Below are 27,385 nucleotides of genomic sequence, written 5' to 3'. Positions count from 1 at the left end.
TCCGGCAGCAACCTAGCTTTCCTATGTGGTCTCCCATCCAGGTAGTGACTGGGCGCAGCCCTGCTTAGCTTCAGTGGGCGACTACGTGAGAGTTGCAGAGAGCTAGCTGCCGGCTTCATACTAATCATCCACCCGCCACCCGCCCGCAAATATACTTTTATCTGAAATATATATCCGCACCCGACCCGCACCCAATTGTCACTTTAATAACTCTAATTCTTTGTTTTAGGCATGATGATAGGACGTCATAGTCACGTGGATATTAACAGCAGATTCAGTGAGCTGATCTGCGCATCTCTGATAGTAAAATAATAGCCTGCGTTAAACGTTTTCAAATGAACATTTATTTTTAAAAGCAAAAGTTTGTCTTTAGATAACATTTACTTCATTTTCAAATACAGAAAGTAAAAATAAGACACTTTAGCAACCCAGGCTCATTCTGGAAACGTAGCCCTGCGGATGTTTCTGGAGACCGCGAAATATGTCCCAGGAGGTACGTATTTGTGCAGTTTTTGTTTTCGCGAATCTGGGAGAGGCCGCTGTGCTTGCTTTTTCACGTCGTGCTCGCGCTGTTCTCGCGTAAAAACCCGCAGGAGGCTGCTGTCGAGCAACCGTCTGTCCGACTGACTGAACGATTGACTGGGCGGCCAGCCAATCGGCCGACCCAGCCACCCTCCTCCTCCTACTTCCCTAAACCCAAGCAACAATTTACAAAAGCCATCCAGAAAAAGAAAAGCCCTCGTCTGATTTTAACCGCGTGGGTTAGGATTTCACCGCATTCTCGCCCCGTTATGAACTCGTTCGCTTAATTTTTTTTGGATTTTGTTTTTGTCCTACCTTATATCAGGAACCGCTCTTCCCCGGACTCTAACCCGGTTGTTGCTGTGGCCGGCTCCCCTCCGGGCCTTCGATTCGCTGACGTAACACAACGAGCTAACCAGACAAACTGGCTGCAGTGGGAAAGCCCTCCATACGGATGTGAGCCGGCGAGCTGGCGTCACACCGCCCTGTAGCGTTTGCTTGAAAAAATTAAATGCAGCCATACGCACCTCTGGTCACGTAAATCGCAGTCTCCAGAAACATCTGCGGGGCTACGTTTTCAGAATGAGCTTGGGTTGCATTTAGCATTTACAGATACTGAAACAAGATAATAAAAAAGGGTGCCACTTCAGCCTAAATGGCAGCTATGTTATGTTTACTTGGCCTTTTTCTTTGCGCTGTGCGTAAACAGAATAAAATCTAAGGTCTAAATTCGGGCGATTCCGCCTCGCCTCCAAGATGCGGCCAGCTGCATTGAATGAGCATTCGTTTTGGCCACTTGTTATAGGAATGAACAAGATTCTCCTCGCAAAGTGCTGCAGTCGTGTAAATAAGCGATCTTGTTTCTCCAAGAACGAAAGCAGATTTTCCTCTGATGACTCCTCTAACTGAAAGTTTGAACAGTACTCTTGCACTTCATCCATTATTTTGGGCATCTCATCTTCCAGTGTTTTCTATAGGATTTTTTCCAGCTGTGGCGGCAGGTCTTTTACACAAATCTACCAACTTCCTATGGTGTAATTTTAATGAAAAACGGAGAAATGTGGTGAGCGCAGTATTACAATTTGGGATTGCATTTATTTAACGTTAATATGAGCATGCCAATCTCTTTGCTTGCGCGCCGATTTCCTCTGCTTGTGCACAAAACTTCTTGCACGGCCTCAAATACGCTGCTCAAGTGCAGATCTTCGTGTGCGCTTTCAAATAAACTCTCCTAAAGTGCGATTTAGAGCATTTATGTTGTGAGTATGTCTCCAACATGTATTTGATTTGCTAAGAATATTTCTGAATGTCTCCAGTAGACCTACAGAGCGGCAATAATGCTCCAATAATAACTCAAGCAAGATAACCTTAAAGTCTTTGTATGCAGAATCACAGACCTTTATCTATAAATAAAGTATAATTATGGAAACTGTGTTCATCTTAACTGAAAGCTACGTCGTGTTTGCTGGCCTCACGCATCACGGACCTGTCAGTCGGTCAGTCTGTCTGTCAGCACGTCACCTTAAAGTGTTAAACAAATAACACACAGCACTACTACGGTAACAGAAAAGTTTGCGCTGTTATAATTCACTTACCTTTTACAGTTTTTCTAGTTTGCTTTGACCTGGTTAAAGAAACTAGGTTCCTCTTCATTTTCATGATCACTATCCCAGCAGAGCAGAGGACCGGTCTTGCAAATGTGTAAACCCTTTCTCATTGGGTTGACACATTTTCCCCACCATTTTTCCAAACAGTTAACACAGATGTCATTCAAGCAGTCCAAACTCCATTGTTTTAGTTTTGGTAACCAAACAGAATCCATCTATTCCTAACTATTAAAAACTACCAACATCAGTATGAAATCACTGAAGCACCGGTTTGACACTCCTTCACACAAATCTTCAATTAGCCATCATTCTGCAAACCTTATATAAACGATGGAAGGTCTGTGTTGTTCTGTGCCAGCATTGATAGAGGAGGTCAATATGGCTATGTCCTATACTCCCAATAGATTTGACTGTATATTAGTTTACATGTGTTTTCTCTAATATTTACAGTATTTTATTACTTTTGTCTGTTTTTTTTATATACAGTATTTCAGTTTTCAGCCACAGTTGGAAAAATGTCATGAATTCAATATATATTCAATCAAAGCACATCTTATTCTTGATCCAATTCTTTGCAAAAAGGCGAATTTGACAGCCCAAATAGAGACAACAAATGCCATTGGCTATAAACTACAATGGCAAGCAATGGTGGTGCATTTTGAGTTCTGTATTTTGTATTTTGTTGTCCATTGTGTAATGAGTAAATGAAAGAGCTCTTATACTTGTTTGCAAGTTGTGTTGTTTGAAGGTAAAACTAGCTTTTGTTGCATATGTTAAATGTTTTGACACGATATGTGCCTTTTGCAAGCAAAATGTGTCATTTTGACCATGAGTGCCGCTGTTTAGGCCTGTGTGTTAACTGTTTTGAAAATTTGGAGTTTCAATTGACAACTGCATCCAAGCAATCAAGAAAAACTGTAATGCGTTTTGGTGCGATTATAACCCGCTATTAAAAACAACAACAATGAATGAATGTTTTGAATTAATAAGAAGCTGTAATGTAGTTGTGGCGGGATGAATTTTGGTGTGGCGCCCCGCCATGGAAGAATGAATGTAACGGAAACCATGTCTTCCCATTTTGCAAAGCCCACTCTCTGTTTTTACACTGGTCCACTGCCATGTCCTGCTACATCCACCAGTAACCGCCATCCGCGCATCCCTAGTGTGCATGGGAATGTATTACCCACACTCCCTGTTAAATTTGATCTAACCATGTCCTGAAACACATCCCTATACTTCCGCTTTCACTTCTCACACAGCATGCCACATTATATGATGATTGTAGGAAATAATTCCAAAAAGCAACTAACTGTATAAAGCCACATAAAACAAAACAAAAATAGGATGTATATACCAAGTTCAGCAGCTAATCAGCCGGAATCAGCTGAGGTGACGAGACAGCAAACGGAGAGACCCAGTCACTCAAGTTGCCACACCCTTAATTATGCAGATGTGATATAACTTAATATAAACGAAACGGATGAGTTATAAAGAAATTCACCCCCTCACAGTTGTCATGAACAGTAATATTAGCTATATACACCAACACCATCTTTTGTACCAGGCTGTAAAAATGTTTTTATCGGCTGTAAAATTGGCCTATTTATTATTGCAGTCAGAGAACATCTGAATTACCTGAAGCCAGCCTCCAAAGGCGAGTCTATAAGTTTTAGTTACTTCCGTATTGGCATCACGAGGGAGAGCGGGAGGTTGCCGCTTGTCATTACCACTATAAATCCTGCTGCATCACATTAAAGTCTTTAAATGATCTGCATGATCAAAAGGGGGTGATCCTTTTCAGTTAATGACTCCTCATTAAATAAATGTTTTTTTAATGGGATTGAAAGCTTTCATGTTGAAAACAGCAGAGTGAACAATGCTTAAAACCTTTCCTGTTGTCTTTAACAGAGGAAAATACAGATTTATAAACAAATAAGCACGATTAAATGGTGTAAGAAAGTCTCTTTGCTACCAAAACACTCCAGGCTCAAAGTCAAAATCTGCCCTTTCTGTAAAAGATTCATACGCTTTGAGCGATGATAAAATGTAAACGCGGTTCAACGAGCCAGATTGAATCAATTCCCAAGCTCACAAAATGTGAGAGATGCCTTCTGCCTTACACAGTCCAAAAGAAAAAAAAAAAAAAAGAGTTACGCATAAAGCTGTCTGCGAGTCTATGTCTCAATCAGTGGCTCTGGAGAGTTCAAACATCTGTCTAGAAATGTGCTCTTTGTTTACACATGGAGAACCAGAAAGGGGCAGCTTGACTTGCCTGCAGGCAGCAACAGTGCAAATGAATGTGACATTTGAGTCAGCAGTGTAAATGTCAAGCTAACCTTTCAGCATGGCGGAAACATTCTGACACTGTTTTGAAGCGCTGATATAAAACGGATGCATCTCTTGTGCTGTTTCTTGTGCAGTTGAACACGATAAGGAGTTCTTGCCCGTGAGGCGCCATCACAGAGAATTCCGATTCGACCTTTCCAAGATTCCAGAGGGCGAAGCGGTGACTGCTGCGGAGTTCAGGATCTACAAAGACTTCGTTCCAGAGCACTTCGACAATGAGACCTTCCGCATCAGCATCTACCAAGTGTTGGAGGAACATTTAGACAGGTACGTCTATACACTTTCAACATTGACAGCACATTCCATTCGAAGGGCTCACCCCATTGCCCTAATCCTTTCAAGGATTTTCCAAACGGAACATGCTGTTTGACACCAAACAAGTTCCCTATGCGGAAGATAACGGGAGCCTGAACGTGTTTATCAGTTTTACCCTTCAAAATCCTTCATGCCAAAGAGCAGTTCAAAGTGGCCAGTTTTAAGCATTTTGGTTTGAAATGACACTTCAGTATGTCGGCCATAATTGTTTATAGCCATCCGAGAACCACCCCGCCAACACTAAATGCGTGCTTTATATACAGTTGATGTCAGAATGATTAGCCCTCCTGAATTATTAGCCCCCTGTTTATTTTTCCCCACAATTTCTTTTTAATGAGAGATGATTTTTTCAACACATTTATAAACATAATAGTTTTAATAACTCATTTCTAATTACTGATTTATTTTATCTTTGCCATGATGACAGTAAATACTATTTGACTAGATCTTTTTCAAGACACTTCTATACAGCCTAAAGTGACATTTAAAGGCTAATTAGGCAAGTTATTGTATAAAAATGGTTTGTTCTTTTGACTATCGAAAACAAAATATCTTAAAGGGGCTAATTATTTTGACCTAAAAATTTAAAACTGCTTTTATTCTAGCTGAAATAAAACAAATAACATTTTCTCCAGAAGAAAAAAATATTATCAGACACTGTGAAAATGTTCTTGTTCTGTTAAACATAATTTGGAAAATATTTTAAAAAAGAACAAAGAAATAAAAAGGCGGCTAATTATTCTGACTTCAACTGTATATGTATATACCTATATATTCAGAACTATTCACATACTTTACTACAGGACTTTGATGATACACTGAAATTGCACAACAGACAGCATAAACAACATAAATGAATAATCTTTGTAGTTTGAAAATGGGTGTGTGTTGCGTAACCAATGTTAAATCAATATATTGTTTGATGTGAAGGAGTGAGCAGGGTCATTTTTAACATCATATTGCAAAAACACTTATGTTCATGTTGTACTGTAGACGACCTTTTTACTTGTTTTATTCTAGGCACATCAAAACTTTTCCAGGCTCCCAAAACTCCCTCAGGCCCTATAGGGTTAAAATAAAAATATTTGTATTTTATGTGGTAGGTATTATGCTCGTTTAGATTCAATAATTTTTTTAGCACATACACTCACTGGCCACTTTATTTTGTTACGTTTAATAGGTCCGGCTGCTCGTTAACACACATTTCTAATCAGCCAATCACATGGCAGCAACTCAATGCATTTAGGCATGTAGACATGGTCAAGATGATCTGCTGCAGTTCAAACCGAGCATCAGAATGGGGAAGAAATTAATTTAAGACTTCAAACTTACATGACATGGCTGTTGGTGCCAGACAGGCTGGTCTGAGTATTTCAGAAACTGCTGATCTTCTGAGATTTTCACACACAACCATCTCTAGAGTTTACAGAGAATGGTCCGAAAAAGAGGAAATATACAGTGAGCGGCAGTTCTGTGGGCGCAAATGCCTTGTTGATGCCAGGGGTCAGAGGAGAATGGCCAGACTGGTTCCAGCTGATAGAAAGGGAACAGTAACTCAAATGACCACTCGTTACAACTGAGGTATGCAGAAGATCATCTCTAAATGCACAACACGCCAAACCTTGAGGCGGATGGGCTACAGCAGTAGAAGACCACATCGGATGCCACTCCTGTCAGCTAAGAACAGAAAACTGACAGGTTCAATCAGTTCATCAAACTCCGTCTTTTAAAATCGAAATCGAAAGGGGAATATGTCTCCTCATAAAAGCCGGCGTTGAAAACATATGATTCAATTCGCGCTTCTGATTGGTTCTCGGGATATAGCGGCTTTTACTGTCAAAAGCAGGTGGCGTTTAGCGGCTTTTGCAAACTGTTATTTCTGAATCTGCTGACTCTGGGATTTAGATGATTTGAAGCAAATCTATTTGTTGATGGCGTAGTACTGTATGTGCCTAAAACATTCACTCAATGCTGTTATCTCATTTTCGGCGGAAGTGGCATTTAGTGGCTTTTGCATCTGAACTCTTCATGTGGTTATACTTGTTGTGTAGTCTGTATTTATGCATGTATGTTTAGATTACAGCACCTCATACATATAAGGTATTTTACATTTTAATATAACAGATTTCCACAGGAATTGGGTATATAGGAACAGCAATATATTTCAGTTATAGGAACTCATTTTGGGGGAACTAAATTACTGTAACTCAGAGTTGTAGCACACTAACTGATGTAGCTGTATGCTAACTAAACAAATGTATTTCATACAAAACACAAGTAATTTCAAGGCTAAATATGATTGAACATACATTGACAACTAAACAGCAATTACTCGTACGACACAGGACACTTATTGGCCTGTCTGTTTTTATTTATTTATTTTTTTTATATATATTGTTTTTATTTGCAGGCAGATATTATCCCCTGCAAGATGTAAATATTATGATGATGATGATAGTAAATAGTAAAGTAGATAATAATAATAATAATAATAATAATAATAATAATAAATGTTAAGCATTTGGCCCAAACTGCAATGGCCGGCTGGTTTTGAGAAGGGCTGACCCAATCCGACCCAATCAGAGGTTACGCGTACGTAATTAAAATCTGGCAAGAATGTAAAACAAACAGTAAGTCATCATCTAGCGTCAGAGTGATTTTGCATACTCTGTACAAGCCTTACGTCATTATACTAAAATATACTAAGTAATTTTCATGCCATTCACGCTACTTCTGACAGTTTTTGACCGTAACCCACACTGTTTAACAGTTTTAAGCTTAGCGCAGAACTGTACATTTTAAAATGTCACTATCAGCAGATAAGGTGGGATTTAGGGTATACAGACTGCATGTTTTCCTGTATATATACATTTGTTATAAATGTGTTGTATTTGTTCCAGTCACGTACATTAAGGGCTCTATTTTGACGGTCCATGCGCAGAGCGCAAAACCCAGGGCGCAAACGCTTTCAGGGAGTGTCAGAACACATTTTTGCTAATTTACGGACAGGAAATACGCTTTGCGCCATGGCGCATGGGCTAAAAGGGTTGAGTTTATTTTCTTAATGAGTTATAGGTGTGTTTTGAGAATAAACCAATTAGAGTCTCATCTCCCATTCCCTTTAAGAGTCAGCTGCGTCGCGCCAAGAGCGCATTCGCTATTTACAGGACGTAAAGTAAGTCCAAGTGGAAAAAATGAGCATTTCACAAGTAAACAGTTAACAGTTAAAAGTTTTTTTAACAGAAAACTGTTAAACAGAGCATCTACTGCGTGAGAATGAGAGATAATGGTTCTACTTTCACATTCGCTCTTGGATAGGGAAACCTTTACGAACAGACATCAATTAGTCTATAAATAATAAATTTTGTTTGTTAAGCGCAAAGATTTGTTTTAAAACTATTTCTAAATTCAGTTATAATTTCCAGCAAACTAATAAATTAACAATAATAACAAAGTGTGTTCAAAAACCTGAGTTATATCCTAAAACACATGCTGTGCCCCATATGGTCTACAACCTGACAGGTGGGCAAATCTAAGCTTGTTTTTAATAAAACATATATAAATATGGATATAATAAATAATACTGCTAATTATAATAACATTATACAAAAGCAAATTGTTATAAATGAACTGAAAAAGCCTCCCGAGATGAAGAAGACTGTTACGGACTGGGTGGAGTGACAGAAGACAACAGGAGGTAAGATCCAATATGCAGTTTATTCAATGTCAGGCAAGCAGTGGTCATCAGGTGCAAACGGGTATATTAAGGCAGTCCAGAATCTTAACGTTAAACAGGCAAAAGGTCAAAGGCAGGCGGCTAAACAGGATAACAAGGGTACAAGGCTAGGATCGAGACACGGAGAAACAAAACAGGGAAACGCGTGGTAATGTCACAAGGATGCAAACAAGACTCGGCAAACTGGAAGCGTGAATGAGTGGCTTAAGAATGGAGTGATATCAGTCTGTGAACAAGGTCCAGCTGGTGATTGCAATCAGGATAGATGACTGAGCAGGCGTGCGTGTTTGGGAGCAGTGCATGTATGAAAATGTAGTCCTGGGAAATGCGGAAATGTAGTCATGAGAGTTCGTGTGAGAACCAGCGATCTTCTGGCAAGCGATCGCTGGTTGTGTGACAAAGACATAAAAGCAGTGATTTTTCATATTTATGTAGGCTAGAAAATAATGTGTTTTGTAATATTTTAATCCTTTATATTTATATCCTATATCAATTCTTATTATATCCTGTATATATCCTTAATATTTAAATTTTTCATATGTAGAGATATTGGCCTATTGCTCTCTTGTGCATATTAAGCAGTGTGTAAGCGAGGCGCAACTCTTCGCCGGAGTTTAGAACGGGTTTGTTTTGGTCTAATGAAAAATCTATTTTAATTTCTCAAAATAGCAACACGCCAGCGGTCCACCTCAGAACGCCTTCCTTTTTAGACCAGAACGCCTATGGGTGCACATATGAGCGCTAATGCATTTGCTATTTAAACAGCGTAGCGCAACGCCTCAAAACGACTCTTGCGCCCAGCTGAAACTACCAGGCAAGTATTGCGCCGCGCCTTGTGTAACCCGCACGATATAGAAACCAAGGAGATTACAATATTATACTATCACCTTTGGACCAAGTTATCAGAAGTTTAAGTTCGCTCTGGAGCCAACTTTGCAGCAAGACAAGGGAAATGATGACACAAGACAGGAATTTTTGTATCAAAATATATATGATTTATATTGTAAATATTAGTGAGAAATGAAATCAATTAAATAAAATAACAAACTAATTATTCTCAAATTTGGACTTTGAAATGTATATTTCCCCAAATATAAAGCAATAAAATAAAATAAAGGCTTTTCACACTATGTCAAGTGTTTTCTTCACAAAAACAAAATGTAAAAGGTAAAAATAAACAACTTCAGCACTCCTCAGGTAAGTAAGACCATAGTAATAATTGAAACACTTCAATTAGAAAAAAAAAACGGCTAGAAAATTGAACCCAGAAAATAATTTCTTGTCAGATACCAAAGTGATTCGGCAAAATGATTCACTAGTCCATCAAACAAATATGATTGATCACCTGTTTGGTTGCGAAATGTTCAGTTCAGTTCAATAAACTCAAATGTTTATAATGCACCCGTTGCAGTGTTTTGTTTTAACACTGATTAGTAGCTCAGTTCCAGAAAAATAGAACTAAATATGACTCTGGCTTCCAGTCGTTCCTGTGTCCGATAGACGATGGAAAATATAAACTCAAATTCCCTACCAATCAGATGAATTGGGCAACACGAAATATTGGTTCCATAAAACGGGGCGGCTCGCCAGTTTCCACCAACAGCGAATGTCCTCCAAGATGGCAGAAACAAGAATACTTTGGACTTCTAGAACTCCACACTCCAAATGTCAGGTGTCAGGATCACGAACAGAGAAGATGGAAAAACAAAAACAGAGGAAAAGAACACACAAAAAAAAACCCAACCAAGAAATATAGTAGTTATAGTTGAAGAAAATATCACTTATGAACCTAAAAAAAATACAGCCTAATCAGATCTGTGCTTCAGACGATTCCTGTCCTTGGTCCAAACGCGATTGGGGGTTTGAGTACGGACAGTAGTATATTACAGCAACTAAATCAAGTTTCAACTGCTTGTTTTACTTCTAATTTCTCAAATTTTACAGCTATACACGACGCGGGCCGCGAGCTCGCTTCAGCTGTTCACGTTTCTCTCGTTTCACTCCTCTCTCACGCTGTGATTCTGCCTCTCCCTCAACTCAACGCGCGCAGATGACGTCATTCCGGGAGGCGGAGCTAGTATTTTTTTCACTCGCAGTTAAATAGATGCATTTAATTCTATCTGTATTCTACGATTATATAATGTTTCTTTTTTCTTTTTGATAACATTGTGACTATTACAAAATACAAATAAAATTATTTTACATGTACTCCAGTTATTGTTCTTATTTATTTATTTGGTTAAAGGGCTTGATAAGACTACAGTAACCTGGGTTACACTTGCGCCACATTGGGCCGGGTGTATGATAGGGCCCTATATGTTTACATATCTATGTCAAATGGTACTGCTTATATTATTTCACCATCGGTACACCAATATAGTAAATGTGCGTGTATGTGGATAGGGCTGTGTCGGTGTGGTAATGTGGGCTGGTGTGGCTACAGTGCCAGGGCTGAATTTTTGTCCCATTCCGCCCCTGATAGGACAGTATTTATGCATTGGTTGGAGCAACTGGACATATGCATTTTAGCACATATTAAGCATAAGGATCTCAATTCATGAGGCAGTTCGTGTCTGAGTTGAGCAATGATTTGAAATATGCAATTTATTTGTTGTTAAACATATTCAATATTGCTCCATTCCTATAGCAAGGATTCGTTCTTGTGTGGTATATCTGTCTGGAATCATTGCAAATATGGCCACTGTATACGTAGATTTTCTATGAAAGGATTCTTTATGTATATTGAGGATGAGAGCAAGCGCCTCTGCCTGTCCATCACTTCAATTTAGCTTCATCTAAGTGACAGATAAATTTGCACCAGAAATCATAATGTGTGATCAGACTTTCAGCCTTTGACGTCAGCCTCAAAAGTTTCCCCCTCAAATCAGCTTCAGAAATATGGAAAATGTCTGCAGATTCCATGTGAGGCTGGATATAGCTTGCTATTTTTTATGGTGGGTGTTTTTTGGTTTCCGAGAAAAAAGAATCATTTCCTCTTGAGGGTTGTAATGCTCTCAACCCCTCTGTCTATAAAGGCTGGACACATTTGATTTGTGTTTCCTTTCCTTCTATTTCTTTTTGCCGCACACACAGAGCTCACTCTATCTAATCATCCCAATGCAAACTTTACAGTTGCACCACACCATGTTTCCGATTCCGACTCGGCTGCCCCCTCTCAAAGAATCAGTTGTGCACCACAGGGCTTCCCTTCACCACACGTTTGGGACCTTCTAGAATATCGGCGTGACCCGTGCAGTGAATGGGGTTTAAAAGCGTCCACAGTAGCTCCTCCTACGTGGTGCTCGACCCCTCCTGAAGGCCTCAGCCGCCTCTACAGGTCTGTGGGGAACAACACACCCTATTGTGCTCCCATCACAAAGAGAAAAGACACTAAATTGAGGAATAAATGAAACTGGATTAGACCGAAGCGGCTGATATTGAGCAGAACAGGTGTTTGGATCACACACACTGACCACCTGAACTGCTGCGGCTCTTTGAAACGTGTATCCACTTTCTCTCCCTGCAGCGATTTCCCCTGTCTTCTGTTGTATACTGCCTTTCAGTCCCTTTCTTACGCGCACTTTATGTCTTGCTCCAAATTCCTCTGTTTGATTTAGTGCAGGGCAGCCACACTGCGAGATCAACAGCCGTTTATAAAGTCATTATTGTCAATTAAGGAAATGAAGTGCTCCCCAGGGCCTCACCATCTGGACTGAGTACTCTGTTTCTCACTCTCCCATTCCTCTGTTTATTTCACTTGTTCTCTCTGTTTCACTTTGTTCATCACCTTCTCCATTTTTCACATAATAGTCACAGGCCACTTTATTAGGCACATTTTGCTAATGGAACCTCTTTTATTGCACTCAGAACAGCCTTAATTATGTTGTAATTATGCTTTAGCAGACAGCTAGCTCTCTGCAACTTTCTCATGGTCACCCACTGAAGCTAAGCAGGGTGAGAAAGCTAGGTTGCTGCCGGAAAGCTACATGGGAAAGCTAGGTTGCTGCCGGAAGTGGTGTTAGTAAGGCCAGCAGGAGGCGCTCAACCTGTGGTCTGTGTGGGCCCTAATGCCCCAGTATAGTGATGGGGACTCTATACTGCTCAGTGAGCACCGTCTTTTTCAGATGAGACGTTAAACCGAGGTCCCGACTCTCTTTGGTTGTTAAAAATCCAAGGATGACCTTCGAAAAAGAGTAGGGGTTTAACCCCGGCATCCTGGCCAAATCTGCCCACTGGCCTGTCCAGCATGGCCTCCTAACTCTCCCCATATCATGATTGGCATATCATCACTCTGTCTCCTCTCCACCAATCAGCTGTTGTGTGAAGTGCGGTCTGGCACAAAATGGCTGCCGTTGCGTCATCCAGGTGGATGCTGCACACTAGTGGTGGATGAGGAGATCCCCCCCCCCCCACAAGTTGAGTGCCCAGAAAAGCGCAATATAAATGTAAGGAATTATTATTGTAAACGTTCCTCAGAAATATTTTTTGGCATGCTCAATTGTTCTTTTGCAGTGTGATTGACCAGTAATCTGGTCAGTCATAACCAAGGGCATCGCTAGACCCAATTCACTGGGGCATGTGCCTTCAGCACCTGCTCACATCATCATATGTCGACGTGATCATATGCCGACGCAATTTCTTGCTTCATATGAGAACAGACGATAGTGCCTGGTGTAGTTATTGCAGTTGTGCTATTTTTTGGTATTTATCTTCAGGAAATCACTGACGGCATATATTATGTTATCATAACGATCTAATTGTGGCAATAAGATCATAACTGTACTGTACATTTACACAGTAGCCATATTCATTTATGTTAACACACGAAAACAGCATTAACATTATAGCAGACAGTGTAAAAAGCTCATTACCTGCCACTAGACTTTTCTGACAGGGGATTCGATTGTCATCGAGTGTAGGAATGCTGTGGGACTGCAATACAGGAGTTATGATTAGGGATTCTTGATCGCAAAATTTAACGTTTTTTTTTTTGCATTTTTTTAAAAACACAATGGTAAAACATGAACGCGATTATGAATATAATAAAACATGTGCTTGTTTGTCATAAAAATTCACAATACTGAGAAAAAAATACTCATTTGTGGATCACCTTACTTCCGGGTTCAGCAATACTGCTGTTGTGGCAGGTGTATCCTGGAATATTTTCTTACCCCTTGGTTTCGAGTGAGGTCCTGATTAATCTTCATTCGAAGGGGTATTCACCCCTTCCCCTTAGCCCTACGCCTTAAAGCTAAAGAGAATAGGGATACCTCTACCCCTTAGTTTGAACCAAGCGGCAACCTCCCGCTCTCTCTCAGGAAGCCAATACGGAAGTAACTAAAACTGCAATTCATCCGAAATTCCGCTAGTCTTGTCCGCTCCTGGCTCCAAAACAGAGCAAATTTCAATTGAGCCCACTGTTAGAATGGCCAACTTTACAGCAGAAAAAAAGGTGTTTACAGCCTGGTACAAAAAAAGATTTTGGTTAATACAGCTAATATTACCCTTCATGACAACTGTGAGGGGGTGAATTTTTTTATAACTCATCCGTTTCCTTTATATTAAGTTATATTAAGTTTGCATAATTAAGGGCGTGGTCACTTGAGTGACAGCTAGGTCTCGTTGGTCGCCGTCACGTCACCTCAGCTGAATCCTGCAGATTAGCCACTGAACTCAGCATATTTATCGTATTTCTTTGTTGTTTTATGTGGCTTTACACAGTCAACTGCCTTTTGGACTTGTTTCCTACATTTATTTGATGGAATGGCATGCTGAGTGCACTTAATTGTGCTCACAAACTGTTCACGTGGCCTCCGTTTCCCATGTGAGTAAAGTTATATACTTATATACCATCTCTATACATGTATTTGTTTTATTTAAGATCATTTATCGTTTATATTTATATTTAGAGCTGTAATGCACTCCAGAATCTGTCAGACTGATTAGCTGTAGGCTGTAGAACAGTCATCTGAAGCGTTGTCATACAATGTTATGCTGGATTTCATCAATAGTCTTACATTAACAAACACAGACTATATCTGAAGTGTTTGGAAGTAATTCGTGTTTTCCTCCTGTTGAAAAACATCATAAGAACAATGTTTAGTGGCTCAATGTATTACAGCAGTGTTTATAAAAGACTAAACACTTTATTGATAAAGTATACAACCAAGCACAAGTGGTCAGAATACAAACGAGTCACAAGTGATAAAGTATTAAGCGTTCTCCCAAAGTAAACCAGGTGTCTGAACCAGGTCCAAGCTAAATGCAGCATGCGTCTGTAGCTCCGCTCACTCTCCGCCTCTTTGCCCATGTTTGGTATCCCGCCGTCGGTGTGATGACGCGCGAACAAAATGGCGACGGTTGGCCACGCCTACTTGTGGCTTCTTTTGCGCTCTTTAGAAACCTATGGGTGACGTCACGGATACTACGTCCATATATTTTACAGTCTATGGTTTGAACGCGCAAATTGAGGGGTAGGGGTAAGGGGAAGGGCTAAGGGGTAGAGATCTGCACGGGACTAAATTTTTAATCCCGCTCCTGCCAGGTTTTAGCCCGAACCCGACCACTCCCACTTATATTCAGCATTTGTTGCCCTGCTGCCCGACCCGCCCCATTTTCTACCTGCTGCGCCCGATCCCGCTAAGGAGCGGGGGGAGAACAAAACTGAAAACCACCCAGCTATACAGCTTATAACAAGCTGTCTGTATAAACAAACACACACACACAAGTACCAAGCACACACACACAAGCACCAAGCACACACACACAAAGACAAAGCTCTCTCTCTCATTTGCGCGCGTGTGCACACACTCACACACACACACACACACACACACACACACACACACACACACACACACACAGCAACAAACAAGCTAAACACAGCATTGCGCTGTTTCATTTGGACACATACATAAGTGCTCGCTCGCTCGCTCGCTCGGGAGTAGGGAGCAATATTGCTAGACGGCCCACTCCCGTCCCACATTAAACCCGTTACCGACCGCTCCCCCGCTTTATTCGGAAATTTATTCCCACGTCGCAGAAATCTGGTCGGGTCCAGTGGCAGACCTCTACTAAGGGGTAGAATTGGGATTGGGCCTAAAAAGTGAGTAAATTTTCATTTTTGGGTGAACTATCTCTTTATTTTTCATATAAAATATCATAGAATGTAAAATATGCACAAAAAGTCATTTGACAGGTTATCTCTATCTTTCCTTCATGCTGTAATGACTTGATTTGTGTGATATGTTTGATGTGTTACGCTGGTCTTTTCTTCATCATCATCTCGCTCTCTGTCTGTCGATCAGGGATTCAGATTTGTTCCTGCTGGACTCGCGGGTGATCTGGGCAGCAGAAGAGGGCTGGCTGGTTTTTGACATCACAGTCACCAGTAACCACTGGGTGCTGAACCCGGGCCGTAACCTGGGCCTGCAGCTGGCTCTGGACAGTCTGGACGGTGAGCAAAATGAGCAATGCATTCACAAATTTGCCATTCAGAGAGCACGCAGAGAGCACGCTATGCTTCCACACACATATTTTCATGCACATTTTGGAATTTTGCATAAAAATGCTGACCGGGAATGCCAGGATGTGTGTAAATTTAGAAAAAAATTACAATGAAAACACATTTACTGCAAAAAAGTGTATAGATTCCAGCAGGTGCATCAAAAATGTCATGTGATTTGTAAATGTAGCTTTGGTCATTTTAAAGTGCCTTAGCTGAAGTCCGTCATCAAAGTGGTTCAGTGCACTTTAGTGGGCTTTTGTACTTTCATAATGTGCTTTTCAGTTTAATGTTAAGCATTTACGTTTTTAGATATAACCTTTAAGTGCTTCATAACCTTTGTTTTGTGTTGATTAAAACTGCAATACATATTTTTTAAAGGTGGTTTTCTCAAAATTAGTTATTCCCCATACATCCACATCAAAATCAGAATCAGTTTTATTGCCAAGTGTGCTTCACACACACAAGGAATTTGTTTTGGCTACAGAAGCTTCTAGTGTACATAAAGTGACAAGTGACAACACAAAATAAATATGAAAAAAAAAAATACATAAATAAAAAAGACGATAATCATTAAACAGAGATGCAGTTTGTCAAGAAATCTGAGTGTTGACTTGTATGTACGGATTTGTATGGATAAATATACAGGTTATAAGGTGCCTCCGACCAGAAGGTAAAGGTTCGAACAGGAAGTGTGCTGGGTGCGAGGTGTCCAGAGTGATTTTGTGAGCCCTTTTACTCACTCTGAAGGAGTACAGTTCTTGAAGTGTAGGTAGTGCCAGTGATTCGTTTAGCCGTCCGGACTATTCGCTGTAGTCTACGGAAGTCGGTTTTGGCAGCTGAGCCGAACCAGGCATATACAGTAAGTTACAATAATTAGCCCTCCTGTCAAATTTCTATTCCCCCAATGATGTCTAATCGACAAGAAAATTATGCATTTTGTTATACAGTATAAATGATACTCTATAAATAGTTTTTTCCCCTCTGGGAAAAGACTTATTTCTTTTAATTCGTCTGGAATAAAAGCCGTTATATTTTTTTTTACTATTTTTGAAAACAATTAATTATTACCCATCTAAAATTATATTTATAAATATATACAGTTGAAATCAGAATTTTTAGCCCCCCTTTGATTTTTCTTTTTTAAATGTTTCCTAAATTATGTTTTCACAGTGTTTCATTCATTCATTTTCATGTCGGCTTAGTCCCTTTATTAATCCGGGGTCGCCACACCGGAATGAACCGCCAACTTATCCAGCAAGTTTTTACACAGCGGATGCCCTTCCAGCCACAACCCATCTCTGGGAAACATCCACACACACATTTACACACACACTCATATACTACTGACAATTTAGTTTACCCATTTCACCTGTACCGCATATCTTTGGACTTGTGGGAGAAACCGGAGCACCCGGAAGAAACCCATGCGAACGCAGGGAGATCATGCAAACTCCACACAGAAACGCCAACTGAGCCGAGGCTCGAACCAGCGACCCAGTGACCTTCTTGCTGTGAGGCGACAGCACTACCTACTGCGTCACTGCGTCGCCCTTTTCACAGTGTGTCTGATAATATTTTTTCTTCTAGAGAATTCTTATTTGTTTTATTTTGGCTAGAATAAAAGCAGTTTTAAATTTTTTATGAACCATTTTTAAAGTGAATATTACTAGCCCCTTTAAGCATTTTTTTTCGATAGTTTACTGAACAAACCATCATTATACAATAACTTGCCTAATTACCCTAACCTGCCTAATTAATCTAATTAACCTAGTTGAAACCTTTAAAAGTCACTTTAAGCTGTATAAAAGTCTCTTGAAAAATATGTAGTCAAATATTATTTACTGTCATTATGATGTTATTATGTTTAGAAATGTGATGAAGAAATCTTCTCTCTATTAAACAGAAATTCTGGAAAAAAATAAACAGGGAGGCTAATAATTCAGGGGGCCTAATAGTTCTGACTTCAATTGTATGCAAATTAGCTGGTATTTAATAAAGCAGTGGCTCATTTGCATAATAAACTTAACATTTAAGAAAACATACTACAAAAATAAATTCTATATGTAATCAGTCAACTGCACATGTACATTGAAATCTAGTGATGTTTTCCCTCTATCCACCTGCAGTGTCTTGATTTAGTCTGGAGCTGCACAGAAAACGCTGGAGTTTAGTCTGAGATCAGAGCTTAGTCTGAAGAAGTTCAAAGTGATACAGAGCTGAAGCTCCAGTGTTTTCTCACTCTCATACTTCATTCCAGCCGCAGTGGGAGTGCGTTTTGTAGCGTAGCTCTGTGAGTAAGAAGGTGTGTGTGTGTGTGTGTGTACAGGATGTTACAGGTTTTAAGTGTTAGCATGAAAACAGGTGCAGTGTATTATGGGGCTCGCGTAGATCAGCGAGCCTGTCGAGACATGCTAGCGGGACGCCTGCCCTGCCGCTGTAGGCAACCGGCAACCCAGCTTTACCTCGGCGCGGAGACAGAAAGAGCATTCCTGCCTCTTTTTAAGAAACACACACACACACACACACACATACACACACACACACACACACATACACACACACACACACACACACACACACATACACACATACACACACACACATTAAAGCCGGTGTGTAGGTAAAAGGAGTCCAGAATGGCACAGAAACAGATGTAAGTGCTGGAATTTTCTGAGTAAACAGGGAACTAAAAGCTCTTTTGAGAGTGGGAGAGATTACACAAAATAAACATGAGAAGTTGCATATTCTTGGAGAACACACACACACACATGCTCTTACAAAGTTGTGTTCATTTACAGTTTTTTTTTTTATTGTTTTGCCACAAATTTCAGAAACCTGATATCAATTGTCAAAACTCTAGAAACACAATTCTAAATGCTCACTACTTTTAACAGAGACTCTCCAGTGTTCAAAACTCTGCATGCTGCATTCATTTCCTTCAAGAAGTCTTGCATTTGAAAGATCATTAATAATAATAATTAATTCATTTTCTTGTCAACTTAGTCCCTTTATTAATCCAGGGTCGCCACACTGGAATGAACCGCCAACTTATCTAGCAAGTTTTTATGTTCGCCTCACAGCAAGAAAGTCACTGGGTCGCTGGTTCGAACCTCGGCTCAGTTGGCGTTTCTGTGTGGAGTTTGTATGTTCTCCCTGCCTTCGCGTGGGTTTCCTCCGGGTGCTCTGGTTTCCCCCACAGTCCAAAGACATGCGGTACAGGTGAATTGGGTAGGCTAAATTGTCGATAGTGTATTAGTGTGTGTGTGTGTGAATGTGTGTGTGGATGTTTCCCAGAGATGGGTTGCGGCTGGAAGGGCATCTGCTGCGTAAAAACTTTGCTGGATAAGTTGGCGGTTCATTCCGCTGTGGCGGCCCCGGATTAATAAAGGGACTAAGCTGACAAGAAAATAAGTGAATGAATGAATGTTTTTCAGCCTTCATAAAGCGCATAAACACAGCTGTTCTTTCAATAAAATCCATGTTAGGCATTTAACAAGAAAGCTACAGTCACTGAGCTGAAAGAATCCCTGCCCATGACGCGAATCTGCGTTTATTGCTCAGTGAATTTGACGCACGAGTGAATCGGATTTGAAGTGCGAATTTGAAGTGCAAATAAAGTGGATTTGACGTGCGAATGCAGCGGATTTGATGTGCGAATGAAGCGGATTTGACGTGTGAATAGCGCAATTTATCTGCATGTTTCCCGTCTAGTGTAAGCACAGCATAAATCGCATGGTGCAAAAACATTAGGAGTGTGTCCAAATCTACTTTTGCTACTTTAAGGACAGAAAAATACAATTCTGCTTATTATTTTATTGAGTTATATGTGTTTTGAGCATAACGTACATTAAACCAATCAAAGTCTCAACTCCCATTCCCTTTAAGAGTCAGTTACATAGCTGTAAGGTCGCATTTACTATTTACATGATGTACTTTGTAAGTGGAAAAACTTAACGCTTCACTAGCGAGAAACAGTTAAACAGAGCATCTGCAGCACAAGGATTAAGAATGATCCTCCTCCATTTGGCCTCTTTACTTTCTATTTATTTTACTTTTTATTTTACTTTCGTGGATATGTTCTTCCCTCTTTTAAAAAGAGCATAATCCCTTTTTTAATTTAAAGTGACAATCACAAAAATGGCACACATGGTCTGAAAAAGAGTTGTAAAACATTAGTTGTGGGATGTTTCGAGCTAAAATTTCACATACGCACTCTAGGGACATCAGAGATTTAAGATCTTGTAAAAAGAAGTATAATAGTTCCCCTTTAACAAAAATTATTTGATGTAAAGTTGCAATTACAAATTCATGATAGAAGTCAATATATTCTGCTGCAGAAATTGCTCACCCACAGTAATATCCGATTCAAACTCACACTAAAAATGTTTGTCACCCATTATCCAGATGAAAAAGATCTTGTATAACTTTACAGTAGTACTTTCCCTCATGGATTTGTACCTGTCAACATTTCCACTAACAATCTCAAGATGTATTTCTCTCCTCTATTATCTCAGCATCATAAATGATTGTTGTGAAATGATGAACTGTGAAATCTCTCTCTGTCTCCCCCTGCAGGTCAGAGTGTGAACCCCTGGGTGGCGGGACTGGTGGGGCGCAGTGGCCCTCAGAGCAAACAGCCCTTCATGGTGGCCTTCTTCAAAGCCACGGAGGTCCACATCCGCAGCATCCGCTCCGCTCAGGGCGGAAACAAGCAGCGCAATCCCAACCGCTCCAAAACCGCCAAGGGCCAGGAGGCGCTGCGTGTAGCCAATATTGCAGGTGTGTGTGGCTGACGTGTATTGAAGGAGGCAGGTGAAGAAAGACATATAGTAAGACCAAACTGAGAGAAAGGCACTTAGTATAGTTCTGTGCCACCCCGAAAATAAAAAAATATATATGGAAAAACCATTATTTATAATATATGCTAAAGGAAAAGAAGTGTACTGAAGTATGACACTAGTTATTATGCAAACTTGTAGTGTACTGCAAATTCACAATATATTTTTATACACACTGTATACTATTTTTAATGCTCTTACTTAAAAAAAAATACTGTTTCAAAACAAGTATATACACTGTACAAATAATTCGTAATTTTACATTTGTAATGTAAAATAATAACCGGTAAATTACAAACATTAAATACCATATAATACTATAACCATAAAATAACAGATGTTAAATTACAGAAATTTACCAGAAGTTTACATTTAAAGAAATTTCTGCAATTTTACGTTCGTTAGTTTTTGGAAAATTTCTGTAATTTAATGTTTGTTATTTTATGGTAAATTTCTGTAATTTAATGTTGGTTTTTATGGTAAATTTCTGTAATTTAACAACCGTTATTCAATGGCAATTTCTTTAATTTAACATTTTTTATTTTATGGTAAATTTCTGTAAATTAATGTTCGTAATTTTTTGGCAAATTTCTGTAATTTAATGTTCGTTATTTTATGGTAAATGTCTGTAATTTAATGGTCGTTATTTTTTGGCAAATTTCTGTCATTTAACATTCGTTATTTTATGGCTAATTTCTGTAATTTAACGTTCGTTATTTTATGGTAAATTACTGTAATTTAACTGTCGTAATTTTTTGGCAAATTTCTGTAATTTAATGTTCGTTATTTTATGGTAAATTTCTGTAATTTAATGGTCGTTATTTTTTAGCAAATTTCTGTAATTTAACGTTCGTTATTTTATGGTAAATTACTGTAATTTAACGGTTGTTATTTTACAGTTAATGACTAAAATTTATACATTTGTTATTTTATAGCAAATTTCTGTAATTTAACGTTCGTTAATTTATGGGCAATTTCTGTAATTTAACATTCATTTTTTATGGCAAAATTCTGTAATTTAACGTTCGTTATTTTATAGCAAATTTCTGTAATTTAACGTTCGTTATTTTACAACAAATTTCTGTTATTTAACGGTCGTTATTTCTTGACAAATTTCTGTAATTTACCGTTAATTATTTTTTGGCAAATTTCTGTAATTTAACGTTCATTATTTTTTGGCAAATTTCTGTAAGTTAATGGTCGTTATTTTACATTAAATTTATGTAATTTACCACTCAATATTTTATAGCAAATTTCTGTAATTTAACATTTGTCATTTTATGGCAAATTTCTGTAATTTAATGGTCGTTATTTTTTTTTTTTTACAAATTTCTGTAATTTACCGTTAATTATTTTTTGGCAAATTTCTGTAATTTAACGTTCGTTATTTTTTGGCAAATTTCTGTAAGTTAATGGTCGTTATTTTACATTAAATTTATGTAATTTAGCACTCATTATTTTATAGCAAATTTCTGTAATTTAACATTTGTCATTTTATGGCAAATTTCTGTAATTTAATGGTCGTTATTTTATTTTTTTTACAAATTTCTTTAATTTACCGTTCGTTATTTTTTGGATATAAATGCGTTCGTAAGCTTTTTCTTTTCTCGTGGCTTGGGCCACTATCAGCTGTTCCTACACACGTACAGCAGTCAATTTTTAAAATAGTTCAGCTTTTGCCACTGTGTGGTTTAATTCTGAATGTGTGTCTGGGTAAAGAGTAGAGTAATATGTTGGTGTTTAACAGCATTGCTTTAATGTACTCCTGCATTTGACTCACACATACACTCTGCACTCTGACTACTTCAAAATTGTTTATAAGCTGTAGTGGGCATTTCTCTCTGTCTCCACTGAACGCAGTCGACCAACCCCAACAGACTGGGTCATCGGACCAATCAGTGCAGATTAGCTTTTTCTGTACATCATTGTTTATTAGTTCTATATATATTTTTTTCTCATATATGCAAGTAAATGTCTGTGTATGGTTATATGTCACCCTCTATCTATGCCAAATTAATGATGATAGTTGACTTTGTTTGTTAAATTATTTGAGTGTTATTGAGATATTTAAATGAGTCATGTGACCGTAGTACTCAAGAGAGACTCTAGACCAGTGGTCACCAACCCTGTTCCTGGAGAGCTACCTTGCTGTAGAATTCAGCTCCAACCCTGATCAAACACACCTGAGCTATTTAATTAGGCCCTAAAGCGCACTTGATAATTACAGACAGGTGTGTTTGATTAGGGTTGCAATTTAAATCTGCTGGAAGGTAGCTCTCCAGGAGTAGGGGTTGGTAACCCCTGCTTTAGACGCAGACGATGACTGTTACCCTAATAGAGCCAGATCCTTGCCTAAACGCTTAGGTTTTTAAAGATTTAGCCATGCGAATAAAGGCTTTTTAAATTTTCCAAATTTTTTTCGAGTGCCTTGGACTGATTCCTGTTGTTGAATAAATTACAATATTTGAGTAATTAATTAAATTAATTAAAACCACATTATTTCATATACCAGAAACAAACATATAACATTAAACTGAATTCATTAGTTTTTTTTTTTTTGTGTGCCACCCCAAGATTTGGTGTGGCCTAAGAATATTTTATGGGGGCGCCACTCTGGAGGAAGGGAGAAACTGCAGGATTTGAATGCTGTCCTTTAAATTTGAATTTTGTTTTTGTTTTGGAGCTCTCAAGCTTTATTTCAAGACTAACATATTGATACTAACATCTAAAATAATGATTGATTTTACAGGGACTTTAAAGAAAAAATTGCTTTGCAGGTTTGCCTCAACATGCCCTTAAATGAAAACAATTTAATTCAATTTCAAGCTGAACTGTTCCTTAAAGGCAAAAGAGAACTGGAGATAAAATGTGTGCGTTTCTGTGTCTGTTCATGTGGTTCCTATTAGTGTGTAATTCTCTGCAGGTCATTTTGCACAGTAATAACATTACAGTGTTAAATGGCTATTAAATGAATTTGGGTCAGTGTACTGCATAGGTATATGAGGGTTTCAAGGAATCTGGACAACTTCGGTGACCTAGTCCTCATATTTCTCAGTCTTCCTCACAGTTTAGTGTTGGCTTTAGCACTTTTTCACACATTATAAGTAAGGTATACACTCACCGGCCACTTTATTAGGTACACCTTACTAGTATTGGGTTGGACCCTCTTTTGCCCTCAGAACTGCCTTAATCCTTCGTGGCATAGATTCAACAAGATACTGGAAAATATGGATTTTGGTCCATATTGATATGATAGCATCACGCAGTTGCTGCAGATTTGTCAGCTGCACATCCATGTCATGTCTCACCGCATCCCAAAGGTGCTCTATTGGATTGAGATCTTGTGACTGTGGAGGCCATTTGAGTACAGTGAACTCATTGACATGTTTAAGAAACCAGTCTGAGATGACTCAAGCTTATGGCAGGTTTTCCTGCTGGAAGTAGCCATCAGAAGATGGGTACACTGTGGTCATAAAGAGATGGACGTGGTGAGCAACAATACTCAGGTAGGCTGCGGTGTTGACAAGATTCTCAATTGGTACTAATGGGCCCAAAGTGTGCCAAGAAAATACCCCCCCCCCATTACACCACCACCACGACCACCACTAGCTTGAACCATTGATACAAGACAGGATGGATTCATACTTTCATGTTTCATGTTTTTTCTGCTGCTGTAGCCCATCCGCTACAAGGTTTGACATGTTGTGTGTTCAAAGATGCTCTTCTGCATACCTCTGTTATAACGAGTGGTCATCTGAGTTACTGTTGCCTTTCTATCTGCTCAAACCAGTCTGGCCATTCTATTACTCTTCTGCTACAATCTGAGCTATTGTAAGGCTTTTTATGCCCTTTTCATTATCAGTGTTAAGCTTTGGCACAATCTACATGATAAAAATAAAGATTAATAGAATTTTATTGATTAATTTGCACCCGTGTGGGACAGATGAATCAATAATATGTAGCTCCACAGGAGATCAACCATTTATTTTAAATGCATACATCTACTAAACTTTTATTTTGGCAAAGTTCTAGTGTAGAACTTGTGGTAACACTTTATTTTGATGGTCCATTTGAGTATTAGCAGACTGTCTGCTTAATATCTGTTGATACTCCTCCTAAACTGACATTTAACTGACTATAAGAAACTTTGCAAGTTCATGTCAACTTACACTAACCCTAACCCCAACAGTCTACTTCAAATCGAATGAGAATTAATTGGAATGTAGATGCACTGTAACCTAAATTCAACAAACAGACCATCAAAATAAAGTGAGACCGAACTTGTGTTTTTATTTTAAATATAAACAGTGCTCAGCATACGTACATAGTACACCCCTCACATATCTGTCTTTTAAATTCATATTTTTACAGGAAGCTTTACAATATTATTTGACATTAGATTTGAGATTAGTCAGTTCTGAAGCCAAATCTGGAGCTTTTTTAACAAAAATAACTAATGATAACGGTCCAAAAACTAGTACACCCAAATTTATGTTATAAATAAATATTAAATACAAATTTTTAAAAAAGGAAAAATCAAGAGAAGCAAAAAATAAACAAATAAATAAATAAATAAGTAGTTGAAATTGTGTTATTTATTTTTGCAATACTTTCCTTGATTTTAATTGTATTATCTTTCAGTTTCTAAATATGTTTGGTGACCAAAATATTAATTTACTGAATATATCTGTTTAATACATCTGTTTGTTTAAATGCACCAAAATACATTGCCTCTGTTCACTGAGCAATGGATACAAATATATATTCATTCATTCATTCCTTTTCTTTTCGGCTTAGTCCATTTATTAATCTGGGATCGCCACAGCGGAATGAACCGCCAACTTATCCAGCAAATGTTTTACGCAGCAGATGCCCTTCCAGCTGCAACCCATCTCTGGGAAACATCCATACACACTCATTCACACTCATACACTACAGCCAATTTAGCCTACCTAATTCACCTGTACCGGATGTCTTTGGACTGTGGGGAAAACCCACACGAACGCAGGAAGAACATGCAAACTCCACACAGAAATGCCAACTGACCCAACCGAAGCTCGAACCAGTGACCTTCATACTGTGAGGCGACAGCACTACCTACTGCGCTGCCAGATACGAATATTCATTTTCAAAATGGGGTACACTTATTTATAGCTGAGCACTGTGTATATATTTGTTTGGAGACTGACTATATTGGCAAATAGTTTACTCTTCTGCAGGTTTGCACTTCATCTCCAGCGATGACCATTTCTATTGAGGTTTCTTAAATTCTGTATCTCTATTTGTTTTCAGAAAACAGCAGTGCTGACCAGAAGCAGGCCTGTAAGAAACATGAGCTGTATGTCAGTTTTCGAGACCTTGGATGGCAGGTATGATAACCGTCTATTACCAATATTAGATTTTGTTAATGTTATTTACCTATTCTTTTACATATTTGCAGTGGTGTAAAATGACAATAACAAATGCTCAAATTACTGTAGAGTAGTTTTTCCTGTAAAGCAGCAAACCGAAAGGAATACTTCCCATTATTGACGAGAAAAAGCATAATGGATGAGTCATTTCCCGCGTCATATCGCAAATTAATTCTTCAGCCAATCAAGGGCCCCCTTCTTCCATGGGCCCTTCTTCCCACCTATCCCTTACGTTAATCCGGCCATGATGATGTCTATCAGACGTTGGATTTTGGTGGCCATACCTGATTAATAAATGTCAGTATTTGATGTCAATATGACGTTGGTTTAAGATGTTGGGTCACTTTGCACCACTACCTAAAATCAACCAAATATCAATCAAATCAAAATTAATCAATCAAAATAATGTTGTCATTAGACACTGGCTAGATATTGAATTTTGGTCACCTGACATCACACTCTAAATCTAACCTAATATTAGCATCATATGACGTTGTCTGCCTGCTACTAAATGCACTACAGAATGTTACGTTTACACACATCCACAAATTACATGTAAATGCATCAGCTTTTCACAGGGTAATACTCACTACTCTTGAGTACTTTTGAAAAGTCTTCTTTTTACTGATAGTTTGAGTAATATTTACAACAGATACTTTTACTCTACTTAAGCAAGTAATGGTACTTTTACTTAAGTATGATTTTTTCAGAACTCTGTCCACTACTGTATATTTGTTATTTTTTTACTGCTGCTCAGTATAATTGAGTACATCTCTCACAGATTTCTCTTTTAAATTAATATTTTCTACAAGACACTTGCAAAAACATATACAGTTGAAGTCAGAATTATTAGCCCCCTCATTTATTTTTCCCCACAATTTCTGTTTAACGGAGAGAAGATTTTTTCATCCCAAAAGCCATTGTAATTGTGGTAAATATTGACTTCTCATTAATTACAAATTATCAGACCGGAGGTTTTGAATATCAGAAAATAGACTTTATTCTCCATAATAAAGCCGAGAAAGAGCAGAGCAGACCCCAGACCATTCTGAAGTCTCTCCTGGACACCTTCTGAAGTCTCTCCTGCACCTTCTGAAGTATCT

At 38.6% G+C, this 27,385-nt stretch overlaps 2 protein-coding genes across 3 annotated transcripts in view; one reads left to right on the top strand and one right to left on the bottom strand.

The window, feature by feature from the left end:
- bmp7b (bone morphogenetic protein 7b) overlaps nucleotides 1–27,385 on the top strand; it is a 97,134-nt gene that overhangs the window by 58,083 nt on the left and 11,666 nt on the right. For both annotated transcript variants that reach the window (NM_001077146.2, XM_073938473.1), the window contains 4 exon segments: nucleotides 4,550–4,742; nucleotides 15,834–15,982; nucleotides 20,609–20,812; nucleotides 26,164–26,240. In NM_001077146.2, coding sequence (NP_001070614.2) covers nucleotides 4,550–4,742; nucleotides 15,834–15,982; nucleotides 20,609–20,812; nucleotides 26,164–26,240 — 623 coding nt within the window.
- Nucleotides 21,595–27,385, bottom strand: part of zmp:0000001139 — a 308,609-nt gene continuing 302,818 nt past the window's right edge. Inside the window, exon 11 of the transcript XR_012398965.1 lies at nucleotides 21,595–21,672. The gene's annotated coding sequence lies outside the window, so the exon portion shown is untranslated. The remainder of the gene's footprint in view (nucleotides 21,673–27,385) is intronic.

The sequence above is a fragment of the Danio rerio genome, chromosome 23 (genome assembly GCF_049306965.1).
Source record: "Danio rerio strain Tuebingen ecotype United States chromosome 23, GRCz12tu, whole genome shotgun sequence".
Lineage (NCBI taxonomy): Eukaryota > Metazoa > Chordata > Actinopteri > Cypriniformes > Danionidae > Danio > Danio rerio.
This window is presented reverse-complemented; position numbering and strand designations above follow the sequence as displayed.